The sequence below is a fragment of the Salvelinus alpinus genome, chromosome 10 (assembly GCF_045679555.1).
Source record: "Salvelinus alpinus chromosome 10, SLU_Salpinus.1, whole genome shotgun sequence".
NCBI classification, from domain to species: domain Eukaryota; kingdom Metazoa; phylum Chordata; class Actinopteri; order Salmoniformes; family Salmonidae; genus Salvelinus; species Salvelinus alpinus.
The window spans coordinates 17,256,968-17,277,080 of NC_092095.1; the positions used below are offsets into that span (position 1 = coordinate 17,256,968).

A 20,113-nucleotide genomic window follows, 5' to 3' on the forward strand; every position below is an offset into this window, starting at 1 on the left:
AGGAATTTGTAGAATATAGAATGACGAGTAGTGGGCTAAAAATCATAGTGTCAATTACTGCACCATTTTTGATACCCCTATAAATTATTCCTCACAGCCCCTGTGAACCTTTATTTTTGTTTTATTCATAAAAGGCTCGTTAACCTTTTGGTTACGACAGAAATGATGGTTATGAGAGCTAAAATCGTTGTGTCCAATCAGACTAGATTTATGATGTTGGCCTGGAAACCCTGTGATTTGCTCTATGCCTGCATTCCCTCAATGTTGGAGATACAGTGATAAGCACTGACGTAAACGGATTACAGACAGGCTTTTATATGTATGTCTGTCTGGCAACTTCTTCAGGATGAGTGAGAATTGAGGAGATGTTCTGAACGGGGCAGTGATGACGATGAAGATGTCTGTATGACGTATTGATGAAACTATGAACGTAACTATGAACGTTTTTATCAGTGCAAACCACATGATCTATGTGTAGCGAATAATACACATACCGTCCAACCGAATATTAGGCCTATAGTAAACCCGCGGATCACAGCTCTTCTCCCCGGCTCTCCTTGGCCCTCCGTGGCGTGGGCTAGGGAAGATAGGTCGAGCCGTAATCCCCAGGCCTCAGGTTGGTGGAGCTCAGCTAACAGGACCCTTCTCCTTTGTCCATCAGATGGCAAAACAAATATCCACACAGTGCAAACGCTGTAGAATAGCCTACTTTATGCATGATAACTCGGTTCACTGAAGATGGTACAATTGGGAAAAGTAATGATGTGGGCTGGGTTGGATTAGACCTGCCACACACACACACTGGTGAATCGCTATGAAATAAAATGTCATATTTTCAAAAGGACAAATATCTCATACTGCCTCCTATCCCAATAGTGCCGAGCTGTTGGTGTTTCCTCTTCGCGTCCGTACACACTTACTACATATAGGCGACACACACACACCTCAGGTAAAACCGCGAGCACAACGCGAAATCGTCCCAACGACGATGCGTAAAGTTCAGCATCGATAATATTGTCAGGCCATTTGGCCTCCCGACTCTGCGGCCTGTTGACACCGCTCAGCCCTCCCTCCCAGCAGGGAGTTACAGGCTGGGATGTGCTTCAACTTGTACCTCGCCCTGGATCACAGGCTGCTAAGTAAACACACGTAAATTCATGTGCAATAGTGGTTTAGAAGCGGCTAACGACTTGATGATAATATACAGTGGGGAGAACAAGTATTTGATACACTGCCGATTTTGCAGGTTTTCCTACTTACAAAGCATGTAGAGGTCTGTAATTTTTATCATAGGTACACTTCAACTGTGAGAGACGGAATCTAAAACAAAAATCCAGAAAATCACATTGTATGATTTTTAAGTAATTCATTTGCATTTTATTGCATGACATAAGTATTTGATCACCTACCAACCAGTAAGAATTCCGGCTCTCACAGACCTGTTAGTTTTTCTTTAAGAAGCCCTCCTGTTCTCCACTCATTACCTGTATTAACTGCACCTGTTTGAACTCGTTACCTGTATAAAAGACACCTGTCCACACACTCAATCAAACAGACTCCAACCTCTCCACAATGGCCAAGACCAGAGAGCTGTGTAAGGACATCAGGGATAAAATTGTAGACCTGCACAAGGCTGGGATGGGCTACAGGACAATAGGCAAGCAGCTTGGTGAGAAGGCAACAACTGTTGGCGCAATTATTAGAAAATAGAAGAAAATAGAAGAAGTTCAAGATGATGGTCAATCACCCTCGGTCTGGGGCTCCATGCAAGATCTCACCTCGTGGGGCATCAATGATCATGAGGAAGGTGAGGGATCAGCCCAGAACTACACGGCAGGACCTGGTCAATGACCTGAAGAGAGCTGGGACCACAGTCTCAAAGAAAACCATTAGTAACACACTACGCCGTCATGGATTAAAATCCTGCAGCGCACACAAGGTCCCCCTGCTCAAGCAGGCGCATGTCCAGGCCCGTCTGAAGTTTGCCAATGACCATCTGGATGATCCAGAGGAGGAATGGGAGAAGGTCATGTGGTCTGATGATTCAAAAATAGAGCTTTTTGGTCTAAACTCCACTCGCCGTGTTTGGAGGAAGAAGAAGGATGAGTACAACCCCAAGAACACCATCCCAACCGTGAAGCATGGAGGTGGAAACATCATTCTTTGGGGATGCTTTTCTGCAAAGGGGACAGGACGACTGCACCGTATTGAGGGGAGGATGGATGGGGCCATGTATTGCGAGATCTTAGCCAACAACCTCCTTCCCTCAGTAAGAGCATTGATGATGGGTCGTGGCTGGGTCTTCCAGCATGACAACGACCCGAAACACACAGCCAGGGCAACTAAGGAGTGGCTCCGTAAGAAGTATCTCAAGGTCCTGGAGTGGCCTAGCCAGTCTCCAGACCTGAACCCAATAGAAAATCTTTGGAGGGAGCTGAAAGTCCGTATTGCCCAGCGACAGCCCCGAAACCTGAAGGATCTGGAGAAGGTCTGTATGGAGGAGTGGGCCAAAATCCCTGCTGCAGTGTGTGCAAACCTGGTCAAGAACTACAGGAAACGTATGATCTCTGTAATTGCAAACAAAGGATTCTGTACCAAATATTAAGTTCTGCTTTTCTGATGTATCAAATACTTATGTCATGCAATAAAATGCTAATTAATTACTTAAAAATCATACAATGTGATTTTCGGGATTTTTGTTTTAGATTCCGTCTCTCACAGTTGAAGTGTACCTATGATAAAAATTACAGACCTCTACATGCTTTTTAAGTAGGAAAATCTGCAAAATCGGCAGTGTATCAAATACTTGTTCACCCCACTGTATGTGTGTACTGTGTAACACTGAAGCAGATACGAGCAGTCGGGAAAGGCAGGTTAAATTGTGGATTTCTTTCTGTGGAGGTGAGAGTGGAGTTCTTCCCTTAATAATATGACTGAATCATACATTGAATAGGGTAAATCATCACAATTACAACAACCACTTCGTTGACATTAGTAGCCTATAATAATATAATAACAGAAACAAGCAAATTAATAAATCACTCCCCAGTATTTTCACAAGTAATCGAAGTGCATTGGAGCTATGAGTGGAAAAGCACCTATAGGCTCTCTTTATTGTTATGGAAGATTTAAAACGCAAGAACAGGATGTAGAATTCAAAAGTCCTACCCTCCCTCTGACCCTCTTTCCTTTTCTTACCTCCTCTACAACTTGGCCAAGTATTTATAAACAAAGATTAGGCCTAACCTACCTATGTGGGGAGGAGGTTCGAGTCTTCAAGGGTTAGAGCCTAGCTATGAGCCCCAAAGAGCTGCCATGTCATGGTTTGCATGCTTTCTTTTCGTTCTTTTCACAATTCACCTTAAATAGCGCGCCCGTAAAGCGCCCTTGCCACGCTGGTGGTTTCTCCTGATCTTGATCATTGGCGAGGTCAATGAGAGGTGCAGCTAGGCAGCAAAGCCTAGCGCCCTAGTGGCGCAGCGGTCTAAGGCGAAGCATTTCAATTCTAGAGGCGTCACTAAAGACACCCTGGTTCGATTCCTGGCTGTATTACTACCGGCCGTGATTGGGAGTCCCATATGGCGGCGCACAATTGGCCCAGCGTCGTCCGGGTTTGGCCGGTGTAGGCCGTCATTGAAAATAAGAATTTGTTCTTAACTGACTTGCCTGGTTAAATGAAAATAAATAAAATAAGGCAACTATACTTGTACGGTCAAGCCGTCATCATAAATGATCATATTGCAACCTATTCAAAGGGCTTTATTGGCCTGGGAAACACATGTTTACATTGCCTAAGCAAGTGAAATATATAATAAACAATAGTGAGATAAACCATTTTTTCCCCAAATCTCTCCCATGCATGCCTGTTGTCACACACACACACACACACACACACACACAACAATTAACCAACCATTACAGACCTCTTTACATTAGGATCAGGGCGCAGTGAGTGATGATATGGCACAGCGTGACGTTTCTCCTGTCAGCCTCACCCCGCTCTGCTTTCAGTATATGCATAATACAGCCTTAAACAGTGTGTGTGTGTGTGTGTGTGTGTGTGTGTGTGTGTGTGTGTGTGTGTGTGTGTGTGTGTGTGTGTGTGTGTGTGTGTGTGTGTGTGTGTGTTTGGTAGGAGCTACAATACCTTGTTGAACACAAAACCCTTAGTGTAAATTCACAGTATCACACACACACACACCAATTAACAATCAAACTCATTCTATAGCCTACTCCTTACTGAAATAAAATAATGTAATAATATATTTTATCAAAATGTATAATGATAGGCCTATGTGCAATATAATAAACCCAATATTAGTTATTATCAAGTTTGCAGAAGACGCCTTGGGGAAAAGCAACTCTGAGCATGCACTTTTACCGCACGTTAAAGCACGAGCCTTTCCCAGATTAATCGTCCGTTACGTTGTTCGTGTTTTTATCGTGTTGGGCCGGGGAACAGCAGACTCGGTGGCCAGGAGAGAAAGAGCATATTTACCGGTTTAAAATATCCCCGCGAGACATAGACTGATCATTAATACCGAGGTGAATGGCACAGTAGCGGCAATGCAGAGAAAACACACACACACACACACACACACACACACACACACACACACACTAACCATTCACCAAGTTTGCAACCTAAATGCATTTAGCAAAATTAATAATGTAGCCTAATCGCAAAATGAATCAAACATTCAAATAGGCCTATAACAACATGTATGTCGTTTATTTTTGAAATACTAAGGCCTGTGCAAATGTGTGGTTATGCGCAGAGGTTTGGCTAACCGTCGTTGGAACGAGCTCTCCTTTCACCCTCGAGATTCACACAGAACTATAAAAGCTCACGCCAAAGCATAATTGTCGAGTATAACTCGACACTCTAAATGTTGGAGTTCGAAGAGCATTCTAAATAGGTGAAAAAGGAAAATCTCTTTGTCTCCGAGTCCATTGGAAAGACAGCTATAATGCACCAATCCATCACAATAGAATTAGTGAAGGGGTTACACAAATTAACAGACGTCTAAATTCAATCACTTATATTTTATTGGCGTATGCCATCTATATATTTATTTGTAATGATAGGCTATTTGTTCTCTCAATAATGCGACTTGGTTTCCCTGACAGCGCTATAGGCATAATGCCATAAATACTACTAGCAGGGTATAGGAGACGACTTGCCCGGTTCAGCTATTCCACCTTGTCTCTTAAAAAACAATATTGAAATATGAACTTGTCATAGCGGCATTATGTACTTAACAAACGGAGGTGGGGGGGGGGGGGGGCTCAGGGTGTGGAATACCCATTTTTATTGCATCACCTGTCAGTGGCGTCCAATAGGATTCGAGTCTGAGGGCATTAATTGATGAAGGTGTCTCCGGGCTCGCGCACTTCCCCTCTGTCATTTTATTTGTGGCTAACCCTGCAGCCAGGATAGCAGCTGCATTTAGGCTCTTATTCGCTCTCTCTCTTTCCCTCCCTCCCCCTCTCTCTCTCTCCCTCCCTCCCTCTGTAGCTCGCTCCCTCTCCCTACCCCTCTCTTCTCTTTTTTATCCTCTCGTTGTGGCAGTGGTATACACCTTCCTGCCGTGCTGCCGGTCAGAGGGAGTGAGCCGGAGAGGAGAGGCAGGTAGGGGTTAGCAGACAGTCAGCAGCCGGCCTGACGGTACAATCTCTCGCATTCCTCCACCATGCCTGGTCCGGGGCAGGGCCTGAGGACAGATGCTGTGAACCCATCCGACACCGCTCCATTTAACTCTGCATCTCAAAGTTTGCCTGTCCATGACAGCGTGGAGGTACTAGGACGCATCAGCAGCGGCCGACTGGCGCGTCAGAATGCCTTGAGCTCAAAACAAGGAGTTTATTCCTTTTTCTTTTCATAGCTGCACGAGGACAATTGATCGAGATTAATGCTTGGATTATTACAATAGAGAGGGAAAAGCAACATGGGAGACCTGAAGTGTGGGTTTGAAGAGATGCAGGGAGTGAGGCTGGGATACCTGCTGATAAAAGGAAAACAAATGTTCGCCCTCTCCCAGGTCTTCACTGACCTACTGAAAAATATTCCCCGGACCACCGTGCACAAACGCATGGACCACCTGAACGTTAAAAAACACCACTGTGATTTGGAGGAGCTGAGAAAGCTCAAAGCAATAAATTCTATTGCTTTCCACGCGGCTAAATGTACTCTGATATCACGGGAGGATGTGGAGGCGCTTTATTTCTCCTGCAAAACGGAACGCGTGTTAAAGTCCAACAAAAGAAAAGCAAAGGCCAGTTTACCCGAGGATGTGGGCGAGGGCAAGCTTCACGCGGACACGCACCCTACCGGGTTATGGAAGGAGAAAGTTTGGTTAAGTTTACACAGCGTGCCACAGACTCTTTCCCTCAACAAATCCGGCAAGAGAGAGCAACCAACCTCGCGCCCCGACTCCAATCTACCTCAAATTTACAATAAATCCCTCGGTCAGGATTATTCCGTTGTCACCAAGTCAGCATGTAAACCTTTTAAAAACTATGAAACAGCTCAAATACCGGGCAATTGCGTCGCATTTAGCCAGAGACATTCGTTTTTCCGGAGCGTGGTGAGCCGTCAGCCGGTGTTGTTTAAGTCCGCCATTGCTGCTCAGTCTAGGCTCTCTGCAGCCGGCGACCTACTTCACAAAAGGAAGAGGAGGCGCGAGGGGGGCGGCGGCAGGGATAGGGACAGCGGCGGCGCGAGGCAGTCGTGGAGCAGGAGCAGACACACACACTCACACACTCACCCTCACGCACACCACCCGGTGCTTCTCGTGCAGCCCAAGTGCTGCAGCAAGCCAAAAACCCAGCACAACCACAACGGGACAACTCTGGGCCATTTCCATCTTGGACGCGAGTTTTACCTCGACCACGGAGCTCACCACCATCCTCACCCGCAGCAACATGTAGGGGCTTTCCCGGAGAGCTACAGCAGTGACACCGAATCCAGCTGCTACTCAGAGCCGCTCAACAACGACTCAGACTTCGGCTCCAGTTTATCCACAAGCAGCAACTCTGGGACCTCTGATGAGGAGGAAGATGAGGAGGATGAAGAGGAGAGCCCGTTGGAGAGTTCTGAGGTCAGTTCTGACGAGGAGAGTTCCTCTCAGTCTGACAGCAGCTCTGTGTCCAGTCAGGTCTCTGTCCAGTCCATCCGCTTCAGGAGGGCCCGGTTCTCCTCTGTCAACGCAACCAAAAATATCACCACTAGAACTCTGCCTAACGCTAAAACTCTCTCCACTACTCTCTCCGGCACTAGAACTCAGTCCAACAGTATAACTCTCTCGCACACTAAAGCACCTTTGCTCCTGCAGCCTACCTTCCACTACAGCCACAAGCAGCAGCCATCTATATCGGTTGTCCAGGGTGGAACCAGCCAGGTGGACTATGCCAGTCCAAGGAAACAACAGAAGTATGAGCTTACAGCAAGGGAGGCCAAGCAGGACGCACACACACACAGGTTCAGCTCGCCTGTCATCCGGGGGAGTTGTTTCACTGAGAGGAGAGACAGGAAGGTTCCCGAGTCCCAGGTCCAGACCAAAAGAGAGATAAAGAGAGCCGAGCTGGTGTCCAGAACAGTTTACGCACTGAGCCCCTCACCTAACCCCAACGGGAACAAAGCGGTTCCTCCGCACAGGACACCGGGACACGCAAACAAATGCCCCCCAGTCCTGAGCTCACACTGCGCCCATGACAAAGACACAAAGCACTCCAAGCCTACAGACAACAACCAGCTTTCATTAGCTGCAAATCTAAAGAGAGAGGTGAGAATTAGCCCAAGCCTGAAACTGCCCTCTCCGCTCAAAACCATTAAGACCGAGCCGGAAGAGCTCTCAGTGGCCGCGGGTCCCCTCCCTAACAGTGGCAGGGCGGTCAAGACTCCCCCCTTCAACCTGCAGAATGTGAAAATCAAAGTGGAGCAAAGCTATGATGAATTCGAATACAACAGTAAGGCCTCCGGGTTCCACTGCAAAGGAGACGAGGCGGATATCAACAATGGCCAGTACCCCGGCGGCGACATCAAACACGCTGCTGGCTGTTTCAACAACGAGACCAAAGCCATTGAAAGTTCTGCTGGGGCTCCCAAGTCCTCATCCGGCTTGCAGGAATGCAGGAGCACTCGAGACACCCCTTGTTCGGAGGAGGGGGAGTATAAAAACGGAGTTGGGGTCAGGAAAAACTGCAGGACTCTGGTTCTGGGGAAGGAGTCTGGAATGTCGAGGGCGCAGGCGAAACAGAACGTGTCCAAAGTTGACAGGACTTTATCTTCTCGTCCCGTGGGCAAAGCAGAGATTTGTGATGGAAATATTGAGCATTTAACAGGGGCGAGTAAACGAAAACGCGCGTCCAGTAATGTAGCACCCTCTCTGAAGAGGCCTTTCAGCTTCATGGCGAATTTCCCCGCTCCTCCGTCCCTGGTTGTGGGCAGCGACGGGGATTTAAGCCCAGCTTACTCTCTGAACTCTCTGGGGGGACCCCGACCTCCCACCCGCTCTCACCCGGTGTGGCGGTGGCAGCCTGGCGGTCGGACAGTCCCTCCCCCATCCGCTCAGAGAATCAGGAAATGTTGACGCTTTTTTCTTTGACAAGAACAACCGCAACAACAACAAAAACCTGGATGGAAACCTACAGTACCTTGACTACAACATAAGTCTTAAAGTGAATGGGAGGCACTAATGTATTGCATCCTTCAGTTGTTTTTATTTAAATATTTTCCTTTATTTGATGTTGTGGATTTAAAACATTCCTCGTTGTTGTGGAGTTGTTGATCAGTAATACATACACACTGCTATTCTCCATAACGCGCGGAACGTCTTTGAGCCTCTCTTCCTATGCCACTGGATGACCTCTCCTCGTGGATTTATTGTGACTAACTAACTCTAAATAAGCTATCCACCATAAGCAATAGGCTACACGATTTGGCAAAATGTGCTTACTTACATTTTTATCGGATCTATTGTTTCTGTTCCCCTTGACGCTGGACCTGTTGGATTTTACCAGGGTTACAGCTCGACCTGTTGGATTTTACCAGGGTTTCAGTGAAGTAAACATTTGTGCTGTACTGCCTTTGTGGTGAGAGAACGAGAGGGAAAGGCTCCCTCATAAAAATCACAGCACTCCTATGCTGGTCTGTGTTTTTCTATCATCAGCTGGGTAGGCTTAATCAACAGATGCAGGGTTTTCCTTAAATAACATGGTTAGGCCTACTGTCTGTCACCTTAGCCTCATTAGAGTTGTTGTTTTCCTATAGGATTTTAAAAACCTAATAGAAACCCTCATTTCGGTTTTAATTTGATGCTTGCCAGAGTTTGGGTCAATTGTATCTATTTTCAGATAACTATTTTTGAATTCGATATCAAATGTAGATTAATTTCTTCATGCAAGTCAAAAATCATAACGTTAATTGCAGGCTATATTGAATAGGACATAATTGTAAGTGACTTGACTCTTATTCTGATCTGGCTGGTGCTTGCCCTTTTTCAGAGTGTTTGTGAACAGCCTTGTTTGTATTCCTGAGAGTATTTCCTGCAAGCTTATGTTTGGCTGTAGTCAGACAGCTACCAGCGCCCATTCAGGCCCAAAACAGTGCAGACCTTACATATAGACAATCACACAGAGAGAAATGCCCAGGCCTGGCACAGATCACGCCTTTTCGTGAAAAATCGCACGTCCTGACAACCTTGACATGTTTTTGCATTTTGGTGGGACATTTTCCTATATATTACAGGTTTATTGATGAATTGAAACACGCATAGCCCTAATGTAGCCTACACGAAAAATCATGAGAATACTGTGAAAATAACCCTCCTGTCCTACCAGTTTGGGGGTTGTACACTAAAACAAAAACCCAACAAAAGGGTGTCTTACAACACACTGAGCCTAATGTAATTTAGAAACAACACGTGGAGACACAAGTGATAGGCCTACATGCATTGCACGTTGACACACGCGGGCCCCATTTCAGCTTGAGGAGTGTAGGCTAGCTTGGCCTAATTATGAAAGAGGTGATTGTTTAAGAGAAGCTTAAAATAAAATACATTTAAAATAAGGTTGGCTATTAGCCTATGTCCACTTAAATATTTCACTTAAAATTGACCATTTATAATTGGTTATTTGTGGCCATCCATAGCCTACACATGAAGTTGGACTGTTTACTATTTGCATATTTAGGTCAAAACGGTAATATAGTTGTTTATTGTACCCTTGCATCTGAAAGCTTGCTGAAATGCCCAGGAAGTTGCTGTAGAATAGTTATATATTAGCTCAGTGGGTAAATGCGTAATTACCTGTTTACATTCTGCGGTGAAGCCCACCGTGCTGAATTGACCTGAGAAATTCTCCAGTCGGTCAAAATTACTCAAATATAGTCTACAGGGGATTAGCAGTCAGTCGAAAATGTGTAGGCCCAAACACAAAGCTGGTTGTACCTTATTATGATAGCATTGCACTCTGCAGTGATTCGAGTTTTACACAAAATGCCATGGCCCTCTCCATATCCCCAACTGATATAGATTAGGCTATACGCAGACTTTCTTCTCTCGTGTATCAAGTCAGAAAAATGTTTTCTAATTTTGCCACGTAACCATAAGTATAGCCTTTAAATATTTACACGTGATGAATGTGTCAGACTTTTTTCATTATGTTAAATATTCTGATGTTGTTGATAGAAAAACACAGAATATACCAAAAAAAATAAAATTCTGTCAAATGTAACTAAAGTTGCATCTAAATATCTATATTTTCCCACCAACGTAAAATGTTGATTTTATGAAGTTGTAGCAAAGAGATTATTTTCCCTGTGACAAAGAGAATAATCAAACCACATAACAACAAACCACATGCCTGATGTCATGATTCTCACAGCAACATCAGCAGTAAAGACAGAAACAAAGGCCCATTCGATTGGTGATTGTAGTTAAGAGAGAAAGAAGCTTGGGTTAACTCAATGCTCAGATTTTGTATAGATTGATCTGTGTAAAATGCACCTCTACCACCCCAAACCATGCGTACTCCCCCTGTAGAGTAAGTATGTAAAGAAGCAAACTTAAAAAATGTGCCTCTAAACTAAACACAGCCATTTTATTCTCCATTTGAAAATGACGTGATCCCTCCAACCTAGAGGGAGTTGGGGGAAGGGGACGATCTCCCTGGGAGGAGAGGGAGGGGGATTCATATGTTCTAGGAGGGAAACTTTCACCCTGTAATGCCCGTGTCAAAGTTTACTGGGCCAGAGGAGGGATATAGAGCGCAGCGTTCAGCGAGGGCACACACACACACACACACACACACACACACACACGCCCCTCTGTAGGTACTTACCAATTCTCACGCCGATCCCAGAGAGCATCATCCGGGCAAGGAGATGGTGGTAGAGGCGTTTACGGAGGGAACTACCACATCAGAGCTCTGACAGTGACGCTATCAATGTAAACAATTGCATGGTGTTGCAGCTCGAGGCATGGGGCCCACCCCTCTTTCTCCCGCTCTATCTCCTGCTTTGCCCCGCTTTCTCACTCATTCCCCTAGCTTTTTGATACAATGCTTGAGGTCAGGATTTTGACATGAAATTTGAAGTCACTGGTTGTTTATATAAAAAAAATATATATTTATTTTTGTGAATTACTGGGTTTTTGTATATCGTTGTTGTGTAGGATAATGCACTCGAAATGAAAAACTTGAATGGTGGATTTCTGAAGCACTTTCCCTTTCTTCTGAGTTATGAAGTGTTCATTAAATACGTCTGAGTGTGAGTGACGGCGCATTCTCTTTGTTGTGAGTTGAAGAAACACACACTTCATTCATCTTGATATTAGATACACTGTATGCCTATGTAAATTGAATCGTCACCAAGAGGATACCATGTTGACAGCGCATTGGTTCTGTGGACAAATGCGTAATCAGCATGTATTTTGGGGTAGGATCTATTGGTGCAAGGTAACAGTTTTACTCTCCATGCATTGGGTTACTGAACTTTATTGGCATGTAACCCACCCTTACTATGACCCACAGATATATTACACTACCATGCATGATACACACTATAGGCCTACTTCTGAGTAATTACGTACATATGTTAACTTAGGCCAAGACAGTGCAAACGTCTAGTTCTATATACAAACCTGTAGTACACATGTGGGCCTATGAGTGCCATCAAGTCCTTACCAAACCCTTCACCATTGACATCCACACGAATAAACGGTATGATCGACTCATAGTGCCTAGTACCCTTTCACATGCACTTCAGTCGACATCATCCGCCATGTTTGTTTCTCTGTTCCGGTTTTGAGTAATGGGATTTTATGGTATGGTAAACCCGGAGGTTGATGGGGGAGTCCTGTTGTCTAACCCTGGCCCGGCCCCACAGTAGCCTATGGGTGGAGGTTAGCAGGCCGCTCACTGAGACAGACGACCATGTAAAGCTAAAGCATTCTAGAGGTAAATTCCAGTGCGGATTGCGAACCAATAGACTATAACTTCTATAGAATAACAGGAGCTAGGCAGAGAGGAATTTAACGAGTTAAAACACAAACTGGATTAAGAGAAACCTCAGGCAATTTACTAAAGAGGTCGGCTACACAATCTGGCGCCGTCGCTGCGTGGACAGTTATCGCATCCGATGCACTCAAATAGCCTACAGTATTCCCAGCTGCTGTCCTTGTTTAGAAAACCAGGTTATAGGAGTAACGCTGACGGACACAGCCTGAATCAGGTTCAGCACAACGCACCTAGCTATCAGACAATTAAATACAAGTGATCGATAAAAGCTGTCAGAACGCCTTTATATTATAGGCCTATAAAAAAAGATATGAAAAAGATTGTTGCCTGTTGACAAGACTATTCAATATCACAGAACTCAAAATACTTTATGAATAAATGAACAAATAATAATTTGAATGAATTAGGCAAATTAAATAGATTTTACGTTGTACAGGGTCATTAGAACACACACGCAGAAACACACACACACGCACACACAATAAGTTATTAGCTTAAATACAATTTAAGCTTACATTTAGCTTACATAAATACAATTTCATCTATATATCGTTTTCATTGGTCGCTTGAGGGAAACAATTGTTAATTATGCATCATCAAACAAACTGTCTGCACTTTGCTATACCATATATATATATATATATATATATTCTTTACACACTGTTAGTAAGTAACTCGACCTTCAAGTAAAATTCTGCATTGATATCAATGGGAGATTTCCGTGAGAGTTCGGGTTACGTGAGCATATGTCACTTTGGAGCCCTCCACACTGGCTGTAATCAATAGGCAAATGCTGCCGGTGTTAACCCGTCCCATGCAGTCTGATATGGCCTGATCCTAAACAACATGAAGACCAGAAATCACATATCCTTTGGCCAAATTAATATATGTATTTTGTGTGCACTAAATTGTCCGAATTACCAATAGTCTTAATGGAATAATGATAGGTCTAGGCCTACTTTCAACCACTATTAGGCACTATGTAATGTATTCATTTCAATAGGCAAATGCAACCAGACCAAAGTACTACTACTAGGCTATATGACCTCACAGAATGATGTACCAAAGACCACGAACAGCAGAAATCCACACTGATTTGGCCACAATGTTGCACCAGCGCCTGAATCTAACGACCTGACTAATGAATATAAGTCATTCCATCCACGATTTTTAGTAGTTCAATAATTATATTAATGAAAGCAGAATTATTTTGAAATGAATAGATATTGAAACCACCTATATCATGTTCCTATAGCAAGACAGAAGCCATAAGAAACAAGCAGCACTGCTGCTTCAGTCACCACACACGATGCTGCTGTAGCCGGTACTTCAACTACTAACAGGCCTACACACTATAGGAGATATCTAGGTACGTGAAACCCAGTGAAAATTCAATTATCCCCTTCACATCCATGGCTCTATAGGTGACCCATTACCCTGCATTTCAACCCTGCTACGATGTTTCACTGGTTTGTGGGAATATGGTTTTGGAATGAGGTAGTATTTTAAAAAGGTAGTATTTTAAAAAACTATGGAGAGTTGCCTGTGTGTGTGCGCCTGTGTGTGTGTGTGCGCCTGTGTGTGTGTGTGCGCCTGTGTGTGTGTGCGCGCCTGTGTGTGTGTGTGTGCGCCTGTGTGTGTGCGCGTGTGTGTGTGTGTGTGTGTGTGTGTGTGTGTGTGTGTGTGTGTGTGTGTGTGTGTGTGTGTGTGTGTGTGTGTGTGTGTGTGTGTGTGTGTGTGTGTGTGTGTGTGTGTGTGTGCGTGAGACCTGTATAAGCTACTCCATACGCCGAAGCTGTGCCAGTCGATTTGTATGGTCCAGTCTGGTTGAAACGGAAGCTCGTATAGGCTGAAACACTTCATGACGAACTATCAGCTCATCCGTAGAAACTCAAACTCTCAAAACAAAAGATTTCAGTCCTTATGACTCAAAGACCGTACAAATGAAACACCCACATGTTTTATTGTCTCACTGACAATGCTGGTTATTTACTTAACCGAAGAGCGTCTGTTTTACAACGCTGACTTCTGTAAACATGCTGGTTTGGCCTCCATTGGCAGAACAGCAGAGCAGGTAGTCATGATAACAAAGGTGTAATCATGCAACATAACAGCACATCTCCTCTTAGCTTCCATAATGTGACTGACTGCCTGAAGCCTGCAGTGGAGGCAAAAAGGAGGACGAAACATGGGGATCGTCCCTTCTAATGTTTAGCCAACTCGTGATTCAAATCTAAAATTGAAGTCATTTTGATGCCTGTGTCCAATGTCTGTGTCTATACATAAACTCATTTACACTTTAATTTGAAATCTTTTTGCAAAATTTGTGATTTTTTTTTCAGCATTTTTTTGTCATTAAGTCATTTGGTCGCGCGTAAATGAGCTCTGAAGACTATATTATCAGTATTCTAAAATATAATGGTGGGTAAATGTGTTTGTGGCTTATTATGCAGGACACAATGCGAACCAGACCGAAGCACGCTTCATTCAGACATTTTGAGAATTCCTTTGATTCAAGTCCCATTATTCGCACGAATTGCCATAGTGTTTTGTCTTTTGCCTCGCGTTTTACAGTTCTCCGGTGGACTTTAGCTATGTTTGACATCAAGTAAAGGAGTTATTGAGTAGAGGAGATATTGAATACATTGAGTATATCTATTCTTAGTGGTATACTATTTTTTTTATTTCATAGTGGCATGCTACCACACACAGTAGTATTATTGTGTGATTCCACAGAGTTGTATCAGATTGTTCATCTGAGTCCGGAGAGATGCTCTGGACTGACTGACTGACTGACTGCCTGACTGCCTGTCTGCCCTGTATATGGTCCTGCTGTGGCAGCGAGGAAGGGAGCGCGAGAAGATAGAGTGGATATAGAGATAGATGGAGAGAAAGAGAGAGAGAGAGCAAGAGAGCAAGAGAGCGACAGAGAGCCGTGGTGTAAGTACTTAAGTAAAAATACTACTTAAGTCCTTTTTTGAGGGTATCTGTACTTTTACTTCACTACATTACATTCCTAAAGAAAAATATGTACTTTCTACTCCCATACATTTTTCCTGACACCAAAAACTACTCCTTACATTTAGAATGCTCAAGCAGGAAAGCATTGTGGTCCAATTCACGCACATATCAATATAAGGCGTTGTCATCCCTACTGCCTCTGATCTGGCTGAATCACTAAACACAAATACTGTCTTTGTAAATGATGTCTGAGTGCTGGAGTGTGCCCCTCTCTGTTAATAAATGTGCTTAATATAATATATTTTTAATATATTTTTAGTTTTACTCAAGTATGACAATTGAGTACTTTTTCCACCACTGTACTTTAAAACATTTACTTTTTTTACTTTACTTTTTTTTTTACCAAATACTTTTTGACTTTTCCTCAAGTAGTATTTTACTGGGTGACTTTTACTTTTACTTGAGTCATTTTCTCTTAAGGTATCTTTACTTTTACTCAAATGTAGCTTATTTCGGCCAGAGAAAGTTTGATAAATATCCATTAATGGGGTTAAGATAGGCCTTTAGAATATATTTTCAAACGTGTTCTACAGTCAATCCCTTGTGAAGGCCGACACGCATTTTATCATAAAAGAAGTAAGCTATTTTCCACATCTAACCATTGTACTGCAAGTGTTGCTGACTATTTTCCTAATTTTTCATTTTGTGCTCATGCACCTTTGTTGGAAAGTGAAGTAGCGACAGTATAGTATTTTCACGTTAAATGTTAACACACACGCACGCACGCACGCACGCACACACACACACACACACACACACACACACACACACACATTATATGTTAGTTTAATTATAAAATATAAATGTGTGGAGGTAATATGCGTTTTCTTTTATAATCATAATATTTTCAAATATATATTCACAGTTAGGTTGGTCAGCAATAACCTTAGCTCGTAATTCAACTAAGGGTTTAAAATGAGTTATTTCAGTCTAATACAAACAGGCCTAGAACAAAATCGGAGAGAATGACGTTATAAGGAGTAATCCAAATTACATAACATGGTCCCAATTATATAACAACGCATGGATGCATCCAACGATACAAAATACATTCAGCGTGAAGCTGAACGCTTGCTTGCATAGTGCAGCCAATGAGTTCATGAAGCCAACTCTACATATCGATAGGTTTTAAAGGCAAGGCGCCTGTGTACAACAGCGTTTGTGTCTGGTTAAAAATGACATGATCTAAAGACATTTGGAAATCGGGTGTAGCATCGACAGGTTGCACGGAGAGAGGTGAGAGGCTTTTCTGATCGCGATGGAGCAGGGCTACATATGGGGGTCGTGGGTCGAGGGGAAACAGTCTGGCAGAGGGCTTGCGCCTGGTCATGGAGCTCAGAGCGATTTTAAAGCTTCTTATGCGGTGAGGGAAAGGTAGATATGTACATGTAGCCAGGGATACTGGAGTATAGATGTAGATATGTACATATAGCCAGGGATTAGGAGAAAGTGACATGGAGAAACGTAATTAATAATAATAATAATAATAATATAAACAATAATAATTACATTGTAATAATAATAATAAACAGTATGGCAGCAGTATAAGTGGTGGGTGAGTGTGTGTTGGTGAGTATGTCTAGGTACGTGTGTGGGTGTGAACTGTGAACTGTATGTGTGCAAGAGCGTTAGTGTATGCATCATAGGCGGGTATAAGCCTACATGTAAACAGGGCTGAAAAGTGACTGGCGGCAGGAATATATAAATACTTATGGTAATATGCCAATGGTAATATATACATGTAAACAGTAGTAATAGTGACCAGTAGCTGGATAAATAGATAGATACTAATGGTAATTGTAATCAACAGTCAATGAACGGCAGTGTAGTGGTAGTTGTAGTAATACATGTAATCAATAATAATTTTAGCAGCATCGTAGGCGTGAGGGGGAGCAGAAGTTGTTAGCCATCTTATGGCCAGGGGATAGAAGCTGTTTAGGAGTCTGTTGGTCTGAGGCTTGATGCACAGGTACCGCCTGCCGGACGGGCGCATGAACAGTCCGCTCCAGGTGGCTGGAGTCATTGGCAAATTTTCGGGCCATTCTCCGATTCAAGGCCTATATTTGAAGTGTAGACTATTTGATATAACTGTGGCCTTGTAAAATAATGATATGAAGAACATGTAAAATAAATGAAAATATAATTTCAAGTCGAGAAGCCACCGCTTTATTACAAATTAATGTTTATGTAGGACATGGAAATTTAAAGATGCAAATATCTTAGCCCGATACAACTCCATGCCAAAAGCCAGCCTCATGATTCAGCTCAAAATCCGGATTGGAGTTCTACGCGTAAAACGTCTGCAGTCCTATTCTTCACTGCACTAACCTCTTAAAGCTTCGGCTATACGCTATTTTAGTCCCAGTGCTGAGAGATCCTATATCAGGATGTATGCCTATAGCCTAGGCTATTTTTAGATAAGCATACATACAAATGAGTTAGTTTATGAGGATCTGCTTAGAATCAAATTGGGCTTAACTATAGCCTAAGTAAATACATGCATTTACATTTGTTCATATTGCTTTTTATCATGATGTAACATGTACTCATAATACATCATTCATACAGATACATGCAGGGTTGGGGAATAACTGATTACATGCAATCTGATTACAAAAAAAACTGTAAGCCTAACTGTAATCAGTTCTGTTACCAGCAAAAAATATTGTAATCAGATTACAGATACTTTGAAAATGTAGATGATTACTTATTGGATAACCTTTACATTCAGAAAGGACGTTTACGAAAAAAGACATTATCACACCTTTCTGTTGTCCCAATGACATTCAATTCCTCACTGGAAAAAAAGGCGCAAGTTTCAGTTTGTTCCACCTGAGTGAGTCTTACCACAAGTCAGAGAGCGCTATTATGACACACCAAATGCGTCTGATGTATCATTTTTGTCTTCTTCCAACGCGTTTTAAGGAGAAAGTAATCAGATTACGATACCGAGTTTAGGCAATCCAAAAGTTACATAACTGCTTACAATTTTGGACATGCAGGAAAATAACTGGTTACATTTAGAAAGTAATTTACCCATCCCTGGCTACGTTTAGACTATTTTTATATGGGTAATGAATACAAGAACAAATGATCGGTCCATAGGCCTACTAATTTACAAACACTAATTTAAACTATAATCACTTACATCAGCAGACCTCGAGAAAAAGTGTCGCTTATGAAATTTAAAATAAAATAAAAGTGCTGCCTCGTGTCCTGACCGAACAATCAGTTTCTGAATCCATTTAAGGCAGATTGACACCGGAGCCCCGAGTGACCTCCGGGGTTAAAGGACTCATTTCACAACGACCCCAAACAGGCACAAACTATACCATACCAACTTAGTCCCAGTTCTTACTCTCATGATGTATTATTATTTATAACATTGAAGAATTGTTAAAGGTAGCAAATAAGCAATTCGTTCTCCATGGTCCTCATTTTACCATCGAAAAGGCTAATATCTGACAAATCTATAGTCTATTTCTAATCCTTTTGAACAAATGAGTGGACGTCCCTTATTTTAAAATATATTTCACAACAGCTGTTAGTTAGACGCAACTGACTTAAATATCCAACTATTAGAGCTGAAATTAGTATAGTGATTTCTCCTCTCTTGAAGCGCAATGGCCGATGACTCCACCATGTCTAACGTGATCTAACTTAATAAAAATGATAGTAAGTATTCAACAGCGACTGCAATTGTTGCAATTGTAACCGTTTATCGGGAAAACGTTAACTTTATCCATGACAAACAGATATCGTAGGCAGTAGGCATCCGAATTGACAGAAAACCATTCATGCACAGAGGGAGACATGAAATCACACTGGAATTCCTTATGCAGATGGTTTAATATGCCTATAGGCTATTATATATAGGCATATAGAGTTATTGATACGTTAATTGTATCAATATTTTAATTTCATATTTGCCTATGAAATATGTTTGATATAGGATAGGCTAAAACAATGACATATTATTCAATAAAGTGTTATTTAGGCCAACAGCCGCTACAGAAAATATTCCCACCAGAATCCACTGAATAGACTCATCATTGCCTAATATCCCAGTGGTAGCCTAATGCTTTGGTTTTACTGTGACTACCTACCATTGCTTCAAACGATAAAACGTGAACATTTTAATTGTCAAGTAGCTTTATAGAAAAAAGTATGTCGCTCTATTCTGCATTCTAAAATGACAGCTCAAAAACGAGCATTCTCGTCATTGATAAACGCCATTGTTTGTCGATAGGCTGTGGACGTGCCCGCGCCCGCGTACCCGCCTGCGGGTATTTAGAGACAATCACGTCCAGCGGTGACCTTTGGCCCCTCATACCATGAAATCAGGCTCCGCGACATGCGCTGAGTGAATGCCATGCACGAACACAACAACAAATATAGCTACAAATAGTCTACTGCTCTAGAATAGCCGAACAAATGATTAGCTCATATTTATTCATTCATTTTTACCAACAAATAGGCTAGCCTCTTTTCCATTAGGAAAAATGTCCAAGCAATGTCTAATTCATGGACACAACCTATACCCACAGTCCCTTCATTTTGAGATTAGTTAAATGTT

At 42.7% G+C, this 20,113-nt stretch overlaps 1 protein-coding gene across 1 annotated transcript; it reads left to right on the forward strand.

Moving 5' to 3' along the window:
• Window positions 1-5,283: 5,283 nt before the first annotated feature.
• On the forward strand, window positions 5,284-11,771 carry LOC139531563 (SKI/DACH domain-containing protein 1-like). Its single transcript, XM_071328124.1, has one exon. It carries the CDS (start codon window positions 5,949-5,951, stop codon window positions 8,589-8,591), a length of 2,643 nt encoding a protein of 880 aa, XP_071184225.1. The 5' UTR covers window positions 5,284-5,948; the 3' UTR covers window positions 8,592-11,771.
• Window positions 11,772-20,113: the final 8,342 nt, after the last annotated feature.

What these genes read in the sequence shown, in the direction of transcription:
- LOC139531563 (XM_071328124.1), top strand. Translation starts at nt 5,949, where the DNA reads ATGGGAGACCTGAAGTGTGGGTTTGAAGAGATGCAGGGAGTGAGGCTG.